The sequence below is a fragment of the Anolis sagrei genome, chromosome 13, assembly GCF_037176765.1.
Source record: "Anolis sagrei isolate rAnoSag1 chromosome 13, rAnoSag1.mat, whole genome shotgun sequence".
In the NCBI taxonomy this organism is placed as follows: domain Eukaryota; kingdom Metazoa; phylum Chordata; class Lepidosauria; order Squamata; family Dactyloidae; genus Anolis; species Anolis sagrei.
Window position 1 is genome coordinate 3625924 of NC_090033.1, and position 17859 is coordinate 3643782.

Here is a 17859-nt window from a genome sequence, read left to right on the forward strand (position 1 = left end):
ACTACGGATACGGCCCTCCAAGGTCATTTACCCGGCCCTCGCTTAGGGTCAACCTAAGTCCGAAACAACTTGAAAGCACACAACAACTACAACAACAACACTATCTCATCAGAAAGAAGCTTTGTGGAGAAGGTGTGGAGAGGGCGAGGGTGCAGGAAGTGGGGGTGATGCAGGGAGTTGGAGTGGGCAGAGACACCGTCCTCTCGTCCGCTTAGCCTCAAACTACGGATACGGCCCTCCAAGGTCATTTACCCGGCCCTCGCTTAGGGTCAACCTAAGTCTGAAATGACTTGAAAGCACACAACAACATCGACAACAACGCTATCTCATCAGAAAGAAGCTTTGTGGAGAAGGTGTGGAGGGGGCGAGGGTGCAGGAAGTGGGGGTGATGCAGGGAGTTGGAGTGGGCAGAGACACCGTCCTCTCGTCCGCTTAGCCTCAAACTACGGATACGGCCCTCCAAGGTCATTTACCCGGCCCTCGCTTAGGGTTAACCCAGTGTTTCTCAACCTGGGGGTCGGGACCCCTGGGGGGGTCGCGATGGGGTGTTGGAGGGGTCGCCAAAGACCATCAGGATACACAGTATTTTCTGCTGGTTGTGGGAGTTCTGTGTGGGAAGTCTGGCCCAATTCTATTGTTGGTGGGGTTCACAATGCTCTCTGATTGTAGGTGAACTATAAATCCCAGCAATCACAACTCCCAAATGTCAAGGTCTATTTTCCCCAAACTCCCAACAGTGTTCCCATTTGGGCATATTGAGTATTCGTGCCAAGTTTAGTCCAGATCTATCATTGTTTGAGTCCGCAGTGCTTTCTGGAGGTAGGTGAACTACAACTCCCAAACTCAAGGCCAATGCTCACCTAACCCTTTCATTATTTTTTGCATTCTGTGTGCCAAGTTTGGGTCAATTCCATCTCTGGTGGAGTTCAGAATGTTCTTTGATTGTAGGTGATCTATAAATCCCAGCAATCACAACTCCCAAATGTCAAGGTCTATTTTCCCCAAACTCCCAACAGTGTTCACATTTGGGCATATTGAGTATTTGTGCCAAGTTTAGTCCAGATCTATCATTGTTTGAGTCCACAGTGCTTTCTGGAGATAGGTGAACTACAACTCCCAAACTCAAGACCAATGCTCACCTAACCCTTTCATTATTTTTTGTTGGTCATGGGCATTCTGTGTGCCAAGATTGGGTCAATTCCATCTCTGGTAGAGTTCAGAATGTTCTTTGATTGTAGGTGAACTATAAATCCCAGCAATCACAACTCCCAAATGTCAAGGTCTATTTTCCCCAAACTCCCAAGAGTGTTCACATTTGGGCATATTGAGTATTCGTGCCAAGTTTAGTCCAGATCTATCATTGTTTGAGTCCGCAGTGCTTTCTGGAGATAGGTGAACTACAACTCCCAAACTCAAGACCAATGCTCACCTAACCCTTTCATTATTTTTTGCTGGTCATGGGCATTCTGTGTGCCAAGTTTGGGTCAATTCCATCTCTGGTGGAGTTCAGAATATTCTTTGATTGTAGGTGAACTATAAATCCCAGCAACTACAAGTCCCAAGGTCCAGAGAATGAAAATACATCCTGCCTATCAGATATTTACATGACGATTCATACCAGTAGCAAAATTCCAGTTATGAAGTAGCAACGGAAATAATTTTAGGGTTGGGGGTCATCACAACATGAGGAACTATATAAAGGGGTGGCGGCGTTAGGAAGGTTGAGAACCACTGGGTTAACCTAAGTCTGAAACGACTTGAAAGCACACAACAACTACAACACCAACGCTATCTCATCAGAAAGAAGCTTTGTGGAGAAGGTGTGGAGGGGGCGAGGGTGCAGGAAGTGGGGGTGATGCAGGGAGTTGGGAGTGGGCAGAGACATCGTCCTCTCGTCCGCTTTTCCTCAAACTACGGATACGGCCCTCCAAGGTCATTTACCCGGCCCTCGCTTAGGGTCAACCTAAGTCTGAAACGACTTGAAAGCACACAACAACAACAACAATGGTATCTCATCAGAAAGAAGCTTTGTGGAGAAGGTGAGTAGGGGGCGAGGGTGCAGGAAGTGGGGGTGATGCAGGGAGTTGGAGTGGGCAGAGACACCATCCTCTCATCCGCTTATCCTCAAACTACGGCCCGCGGGCCGGACACGGCCCTCCAAGGTCGTTTACCTGGCCCTCGCTTAGAGTCAACATAAGTCCGAAACGACTTGAAAGCACACAACTACAACAACAACACTATCTCATCAGAAAGAAGCTTTGTGGAGAAGGTGTGGAGGGGGCGAGGGTGCAGGAAGTGGGGGTGATGCAGGGAGTTGGAGTGGGTAGAGACACCATCCTCTCATCCGCTTATCCTCAAACTACGGCCCGCGGGCCGGATACGGCCCTCCAAGGTCATTTACCCAGCCCTTGCTTAGGGTCAACCTAAGTCTGAAACGACTTGAAAGCACACAACAACAACAACAACAACAACAACAACAACGCTATCTCATCAGAAAGAAGCTTTGTGGAGAAGGTGTGGAGGGGGCGAGTGTGCAGGAAGTGGGGGTGATGCAGGGAGTTGGAGTGGGTAGATACCGTCCTCTCGTCCGCTTATCCTCAAACTACGGCCCGCGGGCCGGATACGGCCCTCCAAGGTTGTTTACCTGGCCCTCGCTTAGAGTCAACATAAGTCCGAAACGACTTGAAAGCACACAACAACTACAACAACAACGCTATCTCATCAGAAAGAAGCTTTGTGGAGAAGGTGTGGAGGGGGCGAGGCGAAGACTCCGAGGGGAGGGTGTTGCCACTTCAGACCCAAAGCCCTGCAGGTTAGAAAGCAGACACTGATATTTATTTATTTACAGTATTTCTATTCCGCCCTTCTTCTCACCCCGCAGGGGACTCAGGGCGGATTACAATGTACACATACATGGCAAACATTCAATGCCATAGACACACAACACATATACACAGACACACAGAGGCTATTTAACATTCCAGTTCTCTGTGCCATGTTTGAGTCCATTCCATGATTGCATGAATTCAGAATGCTATATATGGAAGAGAATTATATATCCCAGCAGCTCCAAAATGCCAAGGTCTATGTACCCCAGTCCTCTCCAGTTTTTTCTGTTGACCATGGGAGTTCTCTGTGCCAAGTCTGAATCCATTCCATAGTTGCATGAGTTCAGAATGCCTTTGGATGGGAGAGAACTATATATCACAGCAGCTGCAAAACGCCAAGGTCTCTGTACCCCAATCCTCTCCAGTAGTTTCTGTTGACCATGGGAGTTCTCTGTGCCAAGTTTGAGTCCATTCCATGATTGCACGAGTTCAGAATGCTATATATGGGAGAGAACTATATATCCCAGCAGCTCCAAAATGCCATGGTCTATGTACACGAATCCTCTCCAGTATTTTCTGTTGACCATGGGAGTTCTCTGTACCATGTCTGAATCCATTCCATGACTGCATGAGTTCAGAATGCCTTTGGATGGGAGAGAACTATATATCCCAGCAGCTCCAAAATGCCAAGGTCTATGTACCCCAATCCTCTCCAGTATTTTCTGTTGGCCATGGGAGTTTTCTGTTGACAATGGGAGTTCTCTGTACCAAGTCTGAATCCATTCCATGACTGCATGAGTTCAGAATGCCTTTGGATGGGAGAGAACTATATATCCCAGCAGCTCCAAAATGCCAAGGTCTATGTACCCCAGTCCTCTCCAGTATTTTCTGTTTACCATGGGAGTTCTCTGTGCCAAGTTTGAATCCATTCCATAGTTGCATGAGTTCAGAATGCCTTTGAATGGGAGAGAACTATATATCCCAGCAGCTGCAAAACGCCAAGGTCTATGTACCCCAATCCTCTCCAGTATTTTCTGTTGGCCATGGGAGTTTTCTGTTGACAATGGGAGTTCTCTGTGCCAAGTTTGAATCCATTCCATGGTTGCATGAGTTCAGAATGCTTTTGGATGGGAGAGAACTATATATCCCAGCAGCTCCAAAATGCCAAGGTCTATGTACCCCAATCCTCTCCAGTATTTTCTGTTGACCATGGGAGTTCTCTGTGCCAAGTCTGAAACCATTCCATAGTTGCATGAGTTCAGAATGCCTTTGGATGGGAGAGAACTATATATCACAGCAGCTGCAAAACGCCACGGTCTATGTACCCCAATCTTCTCCAGTAGTTTCTGTTGACCATGGGAGTTCTCTGTGCCAAGTTTGAGTCCATTCCATGATTGCACGAGTTCAGAATGCTATATATGGGAGAGAACTATATATCCCAGCAGCTCCAAAATGCCACGGTCTATGTACCCCAATCCTCTCCAATATTTTCTGTTGACCATGGGAGTTTTCTGTACCATGTCTGAATCCATTCCATGACTGCATGAGTTCAGAATGCCTTTGGATGGGAGAGAACTATATATCCCAGCAGCTCCAAAATGCCAAGGTCTATGTACCCCAATCCTCTCCAGTATTTTCTGTTGGCCATGGGAGTTTTCTGTTGACAATGGGAGTTCTCTGTGCCAAGTTTGAATCCATTCCATGGTTGCATGAGTTCAGAATGCTTTTGGATGGGAGAGAACTATATATCCCAGCAGCTCCAAAATGCCAAGGTCTATGTACCCCAATCCTCTCCAGTACTTTCTGTACACCATGGGAGTTCTCTGTGCCAAGTTTGAGTCCATTCCATGATTGCATGAGTTCAGAATGATATATATGGGAGAGAACTATATATCCCAGCAGCTCCAAAATGCCACGATCTATGTACCCCAATCCTCTCCAGTATTTTCTGTACACTATCGGAGTTCTCTGTGCCAAGTTTGAGTCCGTTCCATGATTGCATGAGTTCAGAATGCTATATTTGGAGAAAACTATATCTCCCACAGCTCCAAAATGCCACGATCTATGTACCCCAATCCTCTCCAGTATTTTCTGTACACCATGGGAGTTCTCTGTGCCAAGTTTGAGTCCATTCCATGGTTGCATGAGTTCAGAATGCTTTTGGATGGGAGAGAACTATATATCCCAGCAACTCCCAAGTGTCAGGAAAATAACCCCAAAACTCTCCAGTAATTTCTGTTGGTTATGAGAGTTCTGTATGCCAAGCTTCTTCAATTCCATTTCTGTTGGAGTTCAGAAGGCTCTCTGATGGCAGAGGAACTATAAATCCCAGCAACTACAACTCCCAAATGTCAAGATCCATTTCCCCCAAACTCCACCATTGTTCAAATTTGGGCATATTGAGTATTCATGCCAAGTTTGGTCCAGATCCATAGTCATTTGGGTTCTCAGTGCTTTCCGGATGTAGGTGAACTACATCTCCCATAAATTACTGTCAATTCCTCCCAAACTCCTCCAGTATTTTCTGTTGGTCATGGGAGTTCTCTGTGCCAAGTTTGGTCCAGGCCTGTAATTCGTGGGGGATCTCAGTGGTCTATGGAAGTCAGAGCTGAACTGGTTGAAGGTACTGCAAATCCCATCATCCGTTGTCCATACTCCCCCAAACATAGTTTTTGTGATTAATCACTATGCTTTCATTATGTTCAATTTCTAACAATGAAAATACATCCTGCCTATTAGATATTTGCATTAGAATTCATAAGGGTGGCAAAATTATTTACGAAAATATGGTTGGGGGTCACCACAACACGAGGAACTTTATTTGGGGGTCACCGCATTGGAAAGGTTGAGAACCACGGCTCTAGAACATGGCCGTATAGCCCGAAAAAACCTACAACAACCCAGTGGTTCCAGCCAAGAAAGCCTCCGACCCGTAAAACTTTAGGATTAAGATTCAAAGCAACAGTATACGTTCTACCCAACGTCCGAGTGACAGCTGGCAGCAAGACCCCTGAGTACGCGTTCCGACGTTCCTCATTCTCGTTTCCATTTGGAAACACAATTAAATCAAGTCGGTTCCGTGTCTGCAGATAAGACTGGAAGCCAGGACATCTATGATTAGAGATTCAGGACTTCCTTCCAGAGAAGTCTGCAAGCCCTCCGGAAGATTTACCTACTTCAAAGTTGCTAATGTTTCAGCAAAAACCAAACAAGCCCCAAGACAACAAATCATACGAGTTGCAAACCTCTCCCAAAGGCCTTGCAAAAATCTAAGAAGAGCCCGACTGGCTCAGTTGAAAAGCCGGCCTAATCCACCCGCCTGCCTCTGACAACAACCTCTCTGATGCCACAAAAAATTCACATTCCTCCGGGTTGCTGTGAGTTTTCCGGGCTGTGTGGCCAAGTTCCAGAAGCATTCTCTCCTGACATTTCGCCCACATCTATGGCAGGCATCTTGGAAGTGTGAGGTCTGTTGGAAACTAGGCAAGTGGGGTTGATATATCTGTGGAGTGATGTCCAGGGTGGGAGAAAGAACGCTTCTCTGTTGGGGACAAGTGTGAATGTTGCAATTCATCACCTCAATTAGCACTGAATGGCCTTGCAGGTTGTGAGGTTGTGAGGTCCGTTGGAAACTAGGCAAGTGGGGTTGATATATCTGTGGAATGATGTCCACGGTGGGAGGAAGAATTCTTGCCTTTCATTGCCTCAATTAGCACTGAATGGACTTGCAACTTCAAAGCCTGTCTGCTTTATACCTGGGGGAATCCAATGTATCCTCAGAAGTTTTGAGGTCTGTTGGAAACTAGGCAAGTGGGGTTGATATATATGTGGAATGATGTCCAGGGTGGGAGGAAGAACTCTTGTCTCTTGGAGGCAAGTGTGAATGTTGCAATTCATCACCTCAATTAGCACTGAATGGCCTTGCAGATTGTGAGGTCTGTTGGAAACTAGGCAAGTGGGGTTGATATATCTGTGGAATGATGTCCAAGGTGGGAGAAAGAACTCTTCTCTGTTGGGGGCAAGTGTGAATGTTGCAATTCATCACCTCAATTAGCACTGAATGGCCTTGCAGGTTGTGAGGTTGTGAGGTCCGTTGGAAACTAGGCAAGTGGGGTTGATATATCTGTGGAATGATGTCGAAGGTGGGAGAAAGAACTCTTGTCTGTTAGGGGCAAATGTGAGTGTTGCAATTCATCTCCTTAATTAGCACTGAATGGTATTGCAGATTGTGAGGTCTGTTGGAAATTAGACAAGTGGGGTTGATATATCTGGAATGATGTCCAGGGTGGGAGAAAGAACTCTTCTCTCTTGGAGGCAAGTGTGAGTGTTGCAATTCATCACCTTAACTAGCACTGAATGGCCTTGCAGATTGTGGGGTCTGTTGGAAACTAGGCAAGTGGGGTTGATATAGCTGTGGAATGATGTCCAGGGTGGGAGAAAGAACTCTTCTCTCTTGGAGGCAAGTGTGAGTGTTGCAATTCATCACCTTAACTAGCACTGAATGGCCTTGCAGATTGTGGGGTCTGTTGGAAACTAGGCAAGTGGGGTTGATATAGCTGTGGAATGATGTCCAAATTGGGAGAAAGAATTGTCTGCTGGAGGCAAGTGTGAATGTTGCAATTCATCACCTTAATTAGCACTGAATGGCCTTGCAGATTGTGAGGTTATGAGATCTGTAGGAAACTAAGCAAGTAGGGTTGATATATCTGTGGAATGATGCCCAAGGCGGGAGAAAGAACTCTTCTCTCTTGGAGGCAAGTGTGAATGTTGCAATTGATCGCCTTAAGTAGCACTGAATGTCCTTGCAGCTTCCAAGCCTGGCTGCTTTCTACCTGGGGAAATCCCATGTATCCTCAGAAATTGTGAGGTCTGTTGGAAACTAGGCAAGTGGGGTTGATATATCTGTGGAATGATGTCCAAGGTGGGAGAAAGAACTATTCTCTGTTGGGGGCAAGTGTGAATGTTGCAATTTATTGCCTTAAGTAGAACTGAATGGTCTTGCAGCTTCCAAGCCTGGCTGCTTTCTACCTGGGGGGAATCCAACGTATCCTCAGAGATCGCGGCAGGAAGAGGCCCAAGCGGCGACGAGAAGGAGGAAGAGGAAGGTGGGTGGCTCTTCTTCCCTCCTCACCCTCTTTACCTTCCTCTTCCTTTTCCCACGACACTTCCAGCGCCTACTCAATTGTGGTAGTAAGAGGCCCAAGCGGCGACGAGGAGGAGAAAGAAGAAGGTGGAGGGCAAGGAGGTGGCTCTTCTTCCCTCCTCACCCTCTTTACCTTCCTCTCCCTTCTGCCGCAACACTTCCACCGCCCACTCGATTGCGGCAGCAAGAGGCCCAAGTAGCGACGAGGAAGAGAAAAAGGAAGGTAAAGAGGGCGGGGGGGGGGGAGGCTCTTCTTCCCTCCTCGCCTTCTTTACCTTCCTCTTCCTTCTCCCACGATATGTCCACCGCCTACTCAATTGCGGCAGAAAGATCCCCAAGCGGCGATGAGAAGGAGGAAGAGGAAGGTAAAAAGGGCGAGGGGATGGCTCTTCTTCCCTCCTCGCCCTCTTTACCTTCCTCTTCCTCCTCCCACAACGCCTCCGCCACCTACTTAATTGCGGCAGAAAGATCCCCACGCGGCAATGAGAAGGAGGAAGAGGAAGGTAAAGAGGGCGAGGGGATGGCTCTTCTTCCCTCCTCGCCTTCTTTACCTTCCTCTTCCTTCTCCCGCGATATGTCCACCGCCTACTCAATTGCGGCAGAAAGATCCCCAAGCGGCGATGAGAAGGAGGAAGAGGAAGGTAAAAAGGGCGAGGGGATGGCTCTTCTTCCCTCCTCGCCTTCTTTACCTTCCTCTTCCTTCTCCCACGATATGTCCACCGCCTACTCAATTGCGGCAGAAAGATCCCCAAGCGGCGATGAGAAGGAGGAAGAGGAAGGTAAAAAGGGCGAGGGGATGGCTCTTCTTCCCTCCTCGCCCTCTTTACCTTCCTCTTCCTCCTCCCACAACGCCTCCGCCACCTACTTAATTGCGGCAGCAAGATGCCCAAGCGGAGACAAGAAGGAGGAAGAGGAAGGTAAGGAGGGTGAAGTGGTGGCTCCTATTCCCTCCTCACCCTCTTTACCTTCCTCTTCCTCCTCCCACGACACTTCTGCCGCCTACTCAATTGCGGCGGCAAGATGCCCAAGCGGAGACAAGAAGGAGGAAGGGGAAGGTAAAGAGGGCGAGGGGGTGGCTCTTCTTCTGTCCTCGCCCTCTTTACCTTCCTCTTCCTTCTCCCACGACACTTCCACTGCCTACTCAATCGTGGTGGCAAGAGGCCCAAGCAGCAACAAGAAGCAGAAAGAGGAAGGTAAAGAGGGCGAGGGGGGAAGAAGAAGAGCCGCCTGGAGAGGGAAGAAGCAGCTTCGACAAGAGGCCGAGGCAGTGACGAGGCGTCTCTCTTTTTCACTCAGTGTTCCCTCGCTACTTAAATTATTTTTAAAAAACCACCGCGAAACAGCGAGTCTGCGATAAGCGAATTGCGAAGTAGCGAGGAACCACAGTAAACAGCTTCCCTCTCACAGAGCTTTCTCTCATACTAAGGCGTTCTCTCACACTGAGGCCTACCTCACACTGAGGTCTTTCTCCCACTGAGGCCTCTCTCAGACTTATTCATCTTTCTTGGCCTGGAAGCTTGACCTTCCCATTTTAGTAGCCTTTTCCGCTTAGGGCTGCAGCCCGAAGGGCGAGCGAGGGTCAGTCTCTTGCTTCAACCAGGGGAAAATGACGCCATCGTTCCAAGTTTGCAATGGTAACAGGAGCCGGTCTCTTCCCCAGACGAACGTATTCCACAGAGATTATAGTCGCTATATAACACTAATGAGCGCTTAACGACTGCAATATTTAATTTTTTAAAAAAGGAAAGCGGCTGCGAGCTGCAGCTAATTAACAGAAAATTGGTAATTTCCTCGCTATTAACAGCTTATTTTCCACTCATCTGCACACAGGCAAAAGACCAAGGCTGTGCCATAAATAGAAAACATGGCTCGTCAGCAAGGAAAGGCGCGGCTTTGTTCCGGAGGGCATCGCAAACGCCTGAGTTCGGAAAGCTGCACAAACACTCTCCCCAAATGAGGTGCTCAGACTCTAGAAGATTCAGGGGCTGGATGGCCATCTGTTGGGGGTGCTTTGATTGTGTTTCCCTGCTTGGCAGAAGGGATTGGACTGTTGGAGTCTCTTCCAACTCTAAAAGATTCAGAGGCTGGATGGCCATCTGTTGAGAAGGCTTTGTGTTCCCCTGCTTGGCAGAAGGGGGTTGGATTGGATGATCCATGCAGTCTCTTCCAAGTCTAGGAGAGTCAGAAGCTGGGTGGCCATCTACTGGGTGTGCTTTGACTGTGTTTCCCTGCCTAGCAGAAGGGGGTTGGACTGGATGGCCAATTCTATGGTGCTTCTGTCAGATATATTAAAAATTAACTAGGTATTTTTAATTACAAAAATGTGAGTCAAGCACTGAAAGGGTTAAATGGATACAATGACTCCGCAAAAGTGGCCGTTCAACATAAGCAGGTGTTTTGTAGTTTAGTTGGCCTCGGTGTTAGTTCACCTCAGTGTGAGAGAGGCCTCAGTGTTAGTAGGCCTCAGTATGAGAAGGCCTCAGTGTGAGAGAACACTTCAGTATGAGAGGAAGCTCTGTGAGAGCGAACCTGTTTCTCTGCATGAGAAAGAAGCCCAGAATGGAAGCGAAAAAAGAAGTTTAAAGAACTTTATTTTTGTTAGTTTGCCTCAGTGTGAGAGAGACGTCAGTCTGTGAGAGGCCTCAATGTGAGAAGCACTGTGAGAGTGAAGCTGTTTACAGTGTTCCCTCGCTACTTCGTGGTTCACTTTTGCAGACTCGCTGTTTAGCGGGCTTTTGAAAATATTAATATAAAATATTTATTTCCAGTGGAAGTCTGGGATCCCGGAAGTGTGCTGGCCTGAGGTGTGGTGGGGAAGACCTGCCTCCCTGGCCTCCACCGACCCCGGAAATGTGGCAGCCTGAGGTGCGGCGGGGAAGGCCTGCCTCCCTGGCTTGCTGCTGCCTGGGTAGCTCCAGAGGCTGGCATCAGTCTGAGAGAGGCCTCAATGTGAGAAGACCTCAGTGTGAGAGGAAGGTCTGTGAGAGCGAAGTTGTTAATGTGTATGAGAAAGAAGCCCAGCGTGGAAACAAAGAAGGAAGTGTAAAGAACTTTATTTGTGTTAGTTTGCCTCAGTCTGAGAAAGGTGTCAGTCTGAGAAGGCCTCAGTGTGAAGTAAACTTCAGTATGAGAAGACCTCAGTGTGAGAGAAGGCCTCAGTGTGAGAGGAAGCTCTGTGCGAGCGAAGCTGTTTATCTGCATGAGAAAGAAGCCCAGCATGGAAGCAAAGAAGGAAGTGTAAAGAACTTTACTTGTGTTAGTTCACCTCAGTGTGAGAGAGACATCAGTCTGAGAGGCCTCACTGTTTGAAAGCCTCAGTGGGAGAAAGACCTCAGTGTGAAGTAGGCTTCAGTATGAGAAGACCCCAGTGTGAGAGAAGGTCTCAATGTGAGAGGAAGCACAGTGAGAGTGAAGCTGTTTATCTGCATGAGAAAGAAGCCCAGCGTGGAAACAAAGAAGGAAGTGTAAAGAACTTTATTTGTGTTAGTTGGTCACAGTGTGAGAGAGGCGTCAGTCTGAGAGAGGCCTCAATGTGAGAAGGCCTCAGTGGGAGAAAGACCTCTGTGTGAAGTAGGCTTCAGTATGAGAAGACCTCAGTGTGAGAGAAGGCCTCAGTGTGAGAGGAAGCTCTGTGCGAGCGAAGCTGTTTATCTGCATGAGAAAGAAGCCCAGCATGGAAACAAAGAAGGAAGTGTAAAGAACTTTATTTGTGTTAGTTGGTCACAGTGTGAGAGAGGCGTCAGTCTGAGAGAGGCCTCAATGTGAGAAGGCCTCAGTGGGAGAAAGAACTCTGTGTGAAGTAGGCTTCAGTATGAGAAGACCTCAGTGTGAGAGAAGGCCTCAGTGTGAGAGGAAGCTCTGTGCGAGCGAAGCTGTTTATCTGCATGAGAAAGAAGCCCAGCATGGAAGCAAAGAAGAAGTGTAAAGAACTTTATTTGTATTAGTTCGCCTCAGTGCGAGAGAGGCGTCAGTCTGAGAGAGGCCTCAATGTGAGAAGGCCTCCGTGGGAGAAAGACCTCAGTGTGAAGTAGGCTTCAGTATGAGAAGACCCCAGTGTGAGAGAAGGTCTCAATGTGAGAGGAAGCACAGTGAGAGTGAAGCTGTTTATCTGCATGAGAAAGAAGCCCAGCGTGGAAACAAAGAAGGAAGTGTAAAGAACTTTATTTGTGTTAGTTGGTCACAGTGTGAGAGAGGCGTCAGTCTGAGAGAGGCCTCAATGTGAGAAGGCCTCAGTGGGAGAAAGACCTCAGTGTGAAGTAGGCTTCAATATGAGAAGACCTCAGTGTGAGAGGAAGCTCTGTGAGAGAGAAGCTGTTTATCTGCATGAGAAAGAAGCCCAGCATGGAAGCAAAGAAGGAAGTGTAAAGAACTTCATTTGTGTTGTGGAAACCTTGTTATTGTAAATAGTGCAGCCATATTATTTTACTGCAAAGAAACGCCTCCTATCGAAGAGAGAACATTGGTCTGTGTGTTTTTGTTCTATCACTTTTGGCCACTGGTGCTGGGTCACGCTGCTGCTAATAAGTCACGCTGCTGTGCATTTCTGAGGAGGGTCTTTGGTTAATAAGCCCACTCGCCCAACATCTTCCCTCCCGGTCTCGGATGTTCTTTCTCCTGCTCCCTGCACATTGAAGGGGAAGTGTGTGAAGAGTGCGAAAAGGGCGATTTCCAGCCGTGACAGCTCCTGCTGTTCTTCCGCCAAGGGAGGCTCGCCGGCTCCAAAACGTGTCACTTCGCTTTTCGCGTTGGCAGCCCGCTCCACGCCGCCGACAGGATTTCCCCCTCCTTGCCTCTTCCCTCGCAGGGAAAGTGGCGTCGCCGCTGTCGCTGGGTTGGCAGCGACGTTCAGAAATCAGGCGGCATCACCGGCCCAGCCATGCGCGGCCTAATTGCCTCTCCAGGGGTGCCCAAACACCATTCCCCCGCTATGACCTGCTGCCGCCGTCCCTCCACACACACACACACACACACACATGCTTCTGGTAGAGCAGCTGTGCTCTGCTCAATTTGTCTGAGGGAAAAGTCCTATCGCATTGAGTCAACCTGGATCAACATCAGCCCCGCCACTACTTCCTTCCTCCAATTGCAAACGGAAAGGGCTCAGCCTCCTTCGACTGAGTCAAAACATTGAAAATTAAAAAGATCCCTAACACGAAAACTCAGTCATTGGTTGGGGACCCCTTCCCACCAGCAACAACTGCCGCTCTGGGCCAGAGTGAAGAGAGAGGGGGCCAGGGGACAGTTCCACCTTGCCTCTTGCATATGTCATCAGTTGGGGACCCCTCCCCCCAGCACCAACTGTCGCTCTGGGTCAGAGTCAAGAGAGGGGGCCAGGGGACAGTTCCATCTTATCTCCTGCATATGTCATCAGTTGGGGACCCTTCTCTCATCACCAACTGCCACTCTGGACCATAGTGAAGAGAGAGGGGGCCAGGAAATAGTTTCATCTTGTCTCCTGCATATGTCATCATTTGGGGACACCTCCCCCCACCACCAACTGCCGCTCTGGGCCAGAGTGAAGAGAGAGGGGGCCAGGGGACAGTTCTATCTTGTCTCTTGCATATGTCATCAGTTGGGCCAGAGTGAAAAGAGAGGGGACAAGGGGACAGTTCCACCTTGTCTCCTGCATATGTCATCAGTTGGGGACTCCTTCCCCAGCACCAACTGCCGCTCTGGGCCAGAGTGAAGAGAGAGGGGGCCAGGAACACAGTTCTGCCTTGTCTCCTGTGCTACTCTAATACTATAATACTATAATATAATGTTGTTGTTGTTGTATGTTCTGTTTCCTAAGCTGCCCCAAGTCCCTTTGGGAGATGTTGTTGTTGTTGTTGTATGTTCTGTTTCCTAAGCTGCCCCAAGTCCCTTTGGGAGATGTTGTTGTTGTTGTTGTTGTATGTCCTTTTTGTAAGCCGTCCCGAGTCCCTTTGGGAGATGTTGTTGTTGTTGTTGTTGTATGTTCTGTTTCCTAAGCTGCCCCAAGTCCCTTTGGGAGATGTTGTTGTTGTTGTTGTTGTATGTCCTTTTTGTAAGCCGCCCCGAGTCCCTTTGGGAGATGTTGTTGTTGTTGTTGTATGTTCTGTTTCCTAAGCTGCCCCAAGTCCCTTTGGGAGATGTTGTTGTTGTCTGTACTGTTTTGTAAGCCACCCCAAGTCCCTTTGCGAGATGTTGTTATTGTTGTTGTTTGTACTGTTGTATAAGCTGCCCCAAGTCCCTTTGAGATTTTTTGTTGTATGTGTTGTTTTGTAAGTTGCCCCAAGTCCCTTAGGGAGCTGTTGTTGTTGTTGTTGTTGTTGTTGTGTGTACTAACCCAACAAGATTAGTACACAGCTAGCTGTTGTATAGGATCACACATCGGACCCTTCCCAAGTGTCTAGGATTGTGTGATGTATCGGCAAATAATGCGTGCAGACCCCAGGAAGGTGGCCTTTTGCAGCTGGCAGATAGTAATTTTGTCAGCGCCGATTGTTTTTAAGTGCAGGCCAAGGTCTTGAGGCACTGCACCCAGTGTGCCCATCACCACAGCGACCACCTTGACTGGCTTGTGCCAGAGTCTCAACTAACCCCTGAATAATAATAATAATAATAATAATAATAATAATAATAATATGATCATAATTATTTCATCTAACCCCACATCTGGCCTCCATACCTTTGACGAAGAGGCTGCCAGTCCCTTCCTCCTCGGAGTCGCTGTCCATCTCAAAAAGCTCCTTAAATTCCCTCTTGTCGTCCTCTTTCTGTTCGCCTGGCTTCTTCCGCTTGATTTCAGGCAAGTTCAGGTCCTCAAGCTGTAAGTGGAGAAAGAAAAGGTTACACACACAGACACACACACACACGTGTATTATATGCATACACACCCATACATACGTACACACATACTTCAGAAAAAAGAAGAAAGAAGAAGAGAGGGAGGAAAGAGGGAGGGAGGGAAGGGAGGGAGAAAGGGTGGAAAGGAAGGATTAAAGGAAGGAAGGAAGGGAAGGATGGAGGAAAGAGAAGAAAGGAAATACAAAAGGGAAGGAAGGAAGGAGAAAAAGAGAGAGAGGGAGGAAAGAGGTAAGGAAGGAAGGATGAAAAAGTGGAAGGGAAGGGTGGATGAATGAATGGGTGGAAGGGAAGAGAAGGGAGGGAAGGAAAGCAAGGAAGAATAAAGGAAAAAGAGAAGGAAGGAAGGAAAGACAAAAGGAAAGGAAAGAAGGAGAAAGAGGGAGGGAAGAGGGAAGGAAGGAAGGATGGAAGGGAAAGAAGGAAGAATAAAGAAAAAAGAAAAAGGAAGGAAAGATGAAAGAAATGGAAAGGAAAGAAGGAGAAAGAAGGAGGAAAGAGGGAGGGAGGGAAGGAAGGGTAAAAGAGTGGAAAGGAAGATTGGAAGGAAGGAAGGAAGGAAGGAAGGAGAAAAATAAAGAGAGGGAGGAAAGAGGTAAGGAAGGAAGGATGAAAGAGTGGAAGGGAAGGATTGATGAATGGATGGAAGGGAAGAGAAGGGAGGGAAGGAAGAATAAAGGAAAAAGAGAAGGAAAGAAAGAAAGACAAAAGGAAAGGAAAGAAGGAGAAAGAGGGAGGGAAGAGGGAAGGAAGGATGGAAGGGTGGAAGGGAAAGAAGGAAGAATAAAGAAAAAAGAAAAAGGAAGGAAAGAGGAAAGGAATGGAAAAGAAAGAAGGAGAAAGAAGGAGGGAAGAGAGAGGGAAGGAAGGGCAAAAGAGTGAAAAGGAAGGTTGGAAGGAAGGAAGGAAGGAAGGAAGGAAGGAAGGAAGGAAGGAGAAAAATAGAGAGAGGGAGGAAAGAGGCAAGGAAAGAAGGATGAAAGGGTGGAAAGGAAGGATGGATGAATGGATGGAAGGGAAGGAAAGGGAGGGAAGGAAGGCAAGGAAGAATAAAGGAAGAGGAGGAGGAAGGAAAGAAAGAAAGACAAAAGGAAAGGAAAGAAGGAGAAGGAGGGAATGATGACATGGTGGAAAGGAAGGATGGATGGAAGGGTGCAGGGGAAGGAAGGAAGGATAAAGAAAAAAGAAAAAGGAAGGAAGGAAAGAAGAAAGGAACAGAAAGGAAAGAAGGAAAAAGAAGGAGGAAAGAGGGAAGGAAGGAAGGGCAAAAGGATGGAGAGGAAGGTTGGAAGGAAGGAAGGATAAAAATAGAGGGAGGAAGGAAAGAGGCAAGGAAGGCAGGATGAAAGAGTGGAAGGGAAGGATGAATGAATGAATGAATAGAAGGGAAGGAAGGGAAGGAAGAATAAAGGAAAAAGAGAAGGAAGGAAAGAAAGACAAAAGGAAAGGAAAGAAGGAGAAAGAGGGAGGGAAGAGGAAAGAAAGGAAGGATGAAATGGTGGAAGGGAAGGATGGATGGAAGGGAAGGAAGGAAGGAAGGATAAAGAGAAAAGAAAAAGGAAGGAAGGAAGAAAAGAAAGAAAGAAAGAAAGAAAGAAAGAAAGAAGAAAGGAACGGAAAGGAAAGAAGGAGAAAAGAGGGAAGGAAGGGCAAAAGGGTGGAAAGGAAGGTTGGAAGGAAGGAAGGAGGGAAGGAAGGAAGGAAGGAAGGAAGGAAGGAAGGAAAGAAGGAAGGAAGGAAGGAAGAGAGAGAGAGAAGGATGAAGGAAAGAGAAGAAAGGGAAGACAAAAGGGAAGGAAGGAAGGAAGGAAGGAAGGAAGGAAGGAAGGAAGGAAGGAAAAAAATAGAGAGAGGAAAGAGGCAAGGAAGGAAGGATGAAAGGGTGGAAGGGAAAGGAAGGAGAAAGAGGGAACGAAGGAAAGGAAGGAGGGAGGGAGGAAAGAGAGGAAGGAAGGATGGAAGGGTGGAAGGGAAGGATGGATGAATGGATGGATGGGAAAGGAAGGAGAAAGAGGGAAGGAAGGAAAGGAAGGAGGGAGGGAGGAAAGAGAGGAAGGAAGGAAGGATGGAAGGGTGGAAGGGAATGGGAAGGGGAAGGAAAGAGAGAAGGAAGGAAGGATAGGGTGGTGAGAGAGAGGAGGGCCTGAGAAAAGAGTCCAAGGGGCTGCATCCGGATGCACCATTGGTGGGGTTGGGTGTGCTCTTCAGCTGCAGGATGGATTACAACTCCCATCATGGTGGTGGGAGCTTTCCAAAATGCCTGCCTCTCATCCCAAGCTTCCTTTCTGGAGAGGCACTCTGGCTCTTCTCCCAGGAATGCCTCTTCAGCAATATATTAAAATAATCTTTTTTAAAAATATGAAAACCCACCACCAGTTTTTCAAGTCAATTAGGCCCAACCCAACCAATTAATACACTTAATTAATCTCTACCCGCTCTTTGCCGCTGATCTCCAGCTGCAGCTCCTTCTCCCTCAGCTTCTTCCAGTGAGCGTAGTATTTCGTCAGCGGCGTCCCTTCTTCTCTGACCTTCTTTTCCCATTGTTCCTGGGAAGAATCACAACCAAAGGAAACAAGCCTTCATTATGTGCTTGTTAGTGTATATTTTTGCTAATCTGAATTGATGATAACGTAGTCTCTGCACATTCAGAAGAAGACCTACAACATCGGTTACAGAACTCCAGTATGCTGATGATAACATAGTCTGTGTGCATTCAGAAGAAGACCTACAACATCAGTTATAGAACTCTAATATGCTGATGATAACGTTGTCTGTGTGCATTCAGAAGACCTACATCAGTTATAGAACTCCAATATGCTGATGATAATGTAGACTGTGTGCATTCAGAAGACCTACAACATCAGTTATAGAACTCCAATATGTTGATGATAATATACTCTGTGTGCATTCAGAAGAAGACCTACAACGTCAGTTATAGAACTCTAATATGTTGATGATAATGTAGTCTGTGCTCATTCAAAAGAAGACCTACAACATCAGTTATGGAACTCTAATATGCTGATGATAATGTAGTCTGTGCACATTCGGAAGAAGACCTACAAC

The 17859-nt window shown here is 47.5% G+C and overlaps 1 protein-coding gene across 1 annotated transcript in view; it reads right to left on the bottom strand.

Annotated features, from left to right (window-relative positions):
* NOC2L (NOC2 like nucleolar associated transcriptional repressor) overlaps nucleotides 1-17859 on the bottom strand; it is an 88998-nt gene that overhangs the window by 19039 nt on the left and 52100 nt on the right. Inside the window, exons 16-17 of the mRNA XM_067472993.1 lie at nucleotides 17229-17342; nucleotides 14621-14759 (exon numbers count right to left, since the gene is read on the bottom strand). Of these exons, the coding sequence (XP_067329094.1) occupies nucleotides 14621-14759; nucleotides 17229-17342 (253 nt within the window). The remainder of the gene's footprint in view (nucleotides 1-14620; nucleotides 14760-17228; nucleotides 17343-17859) is intronic.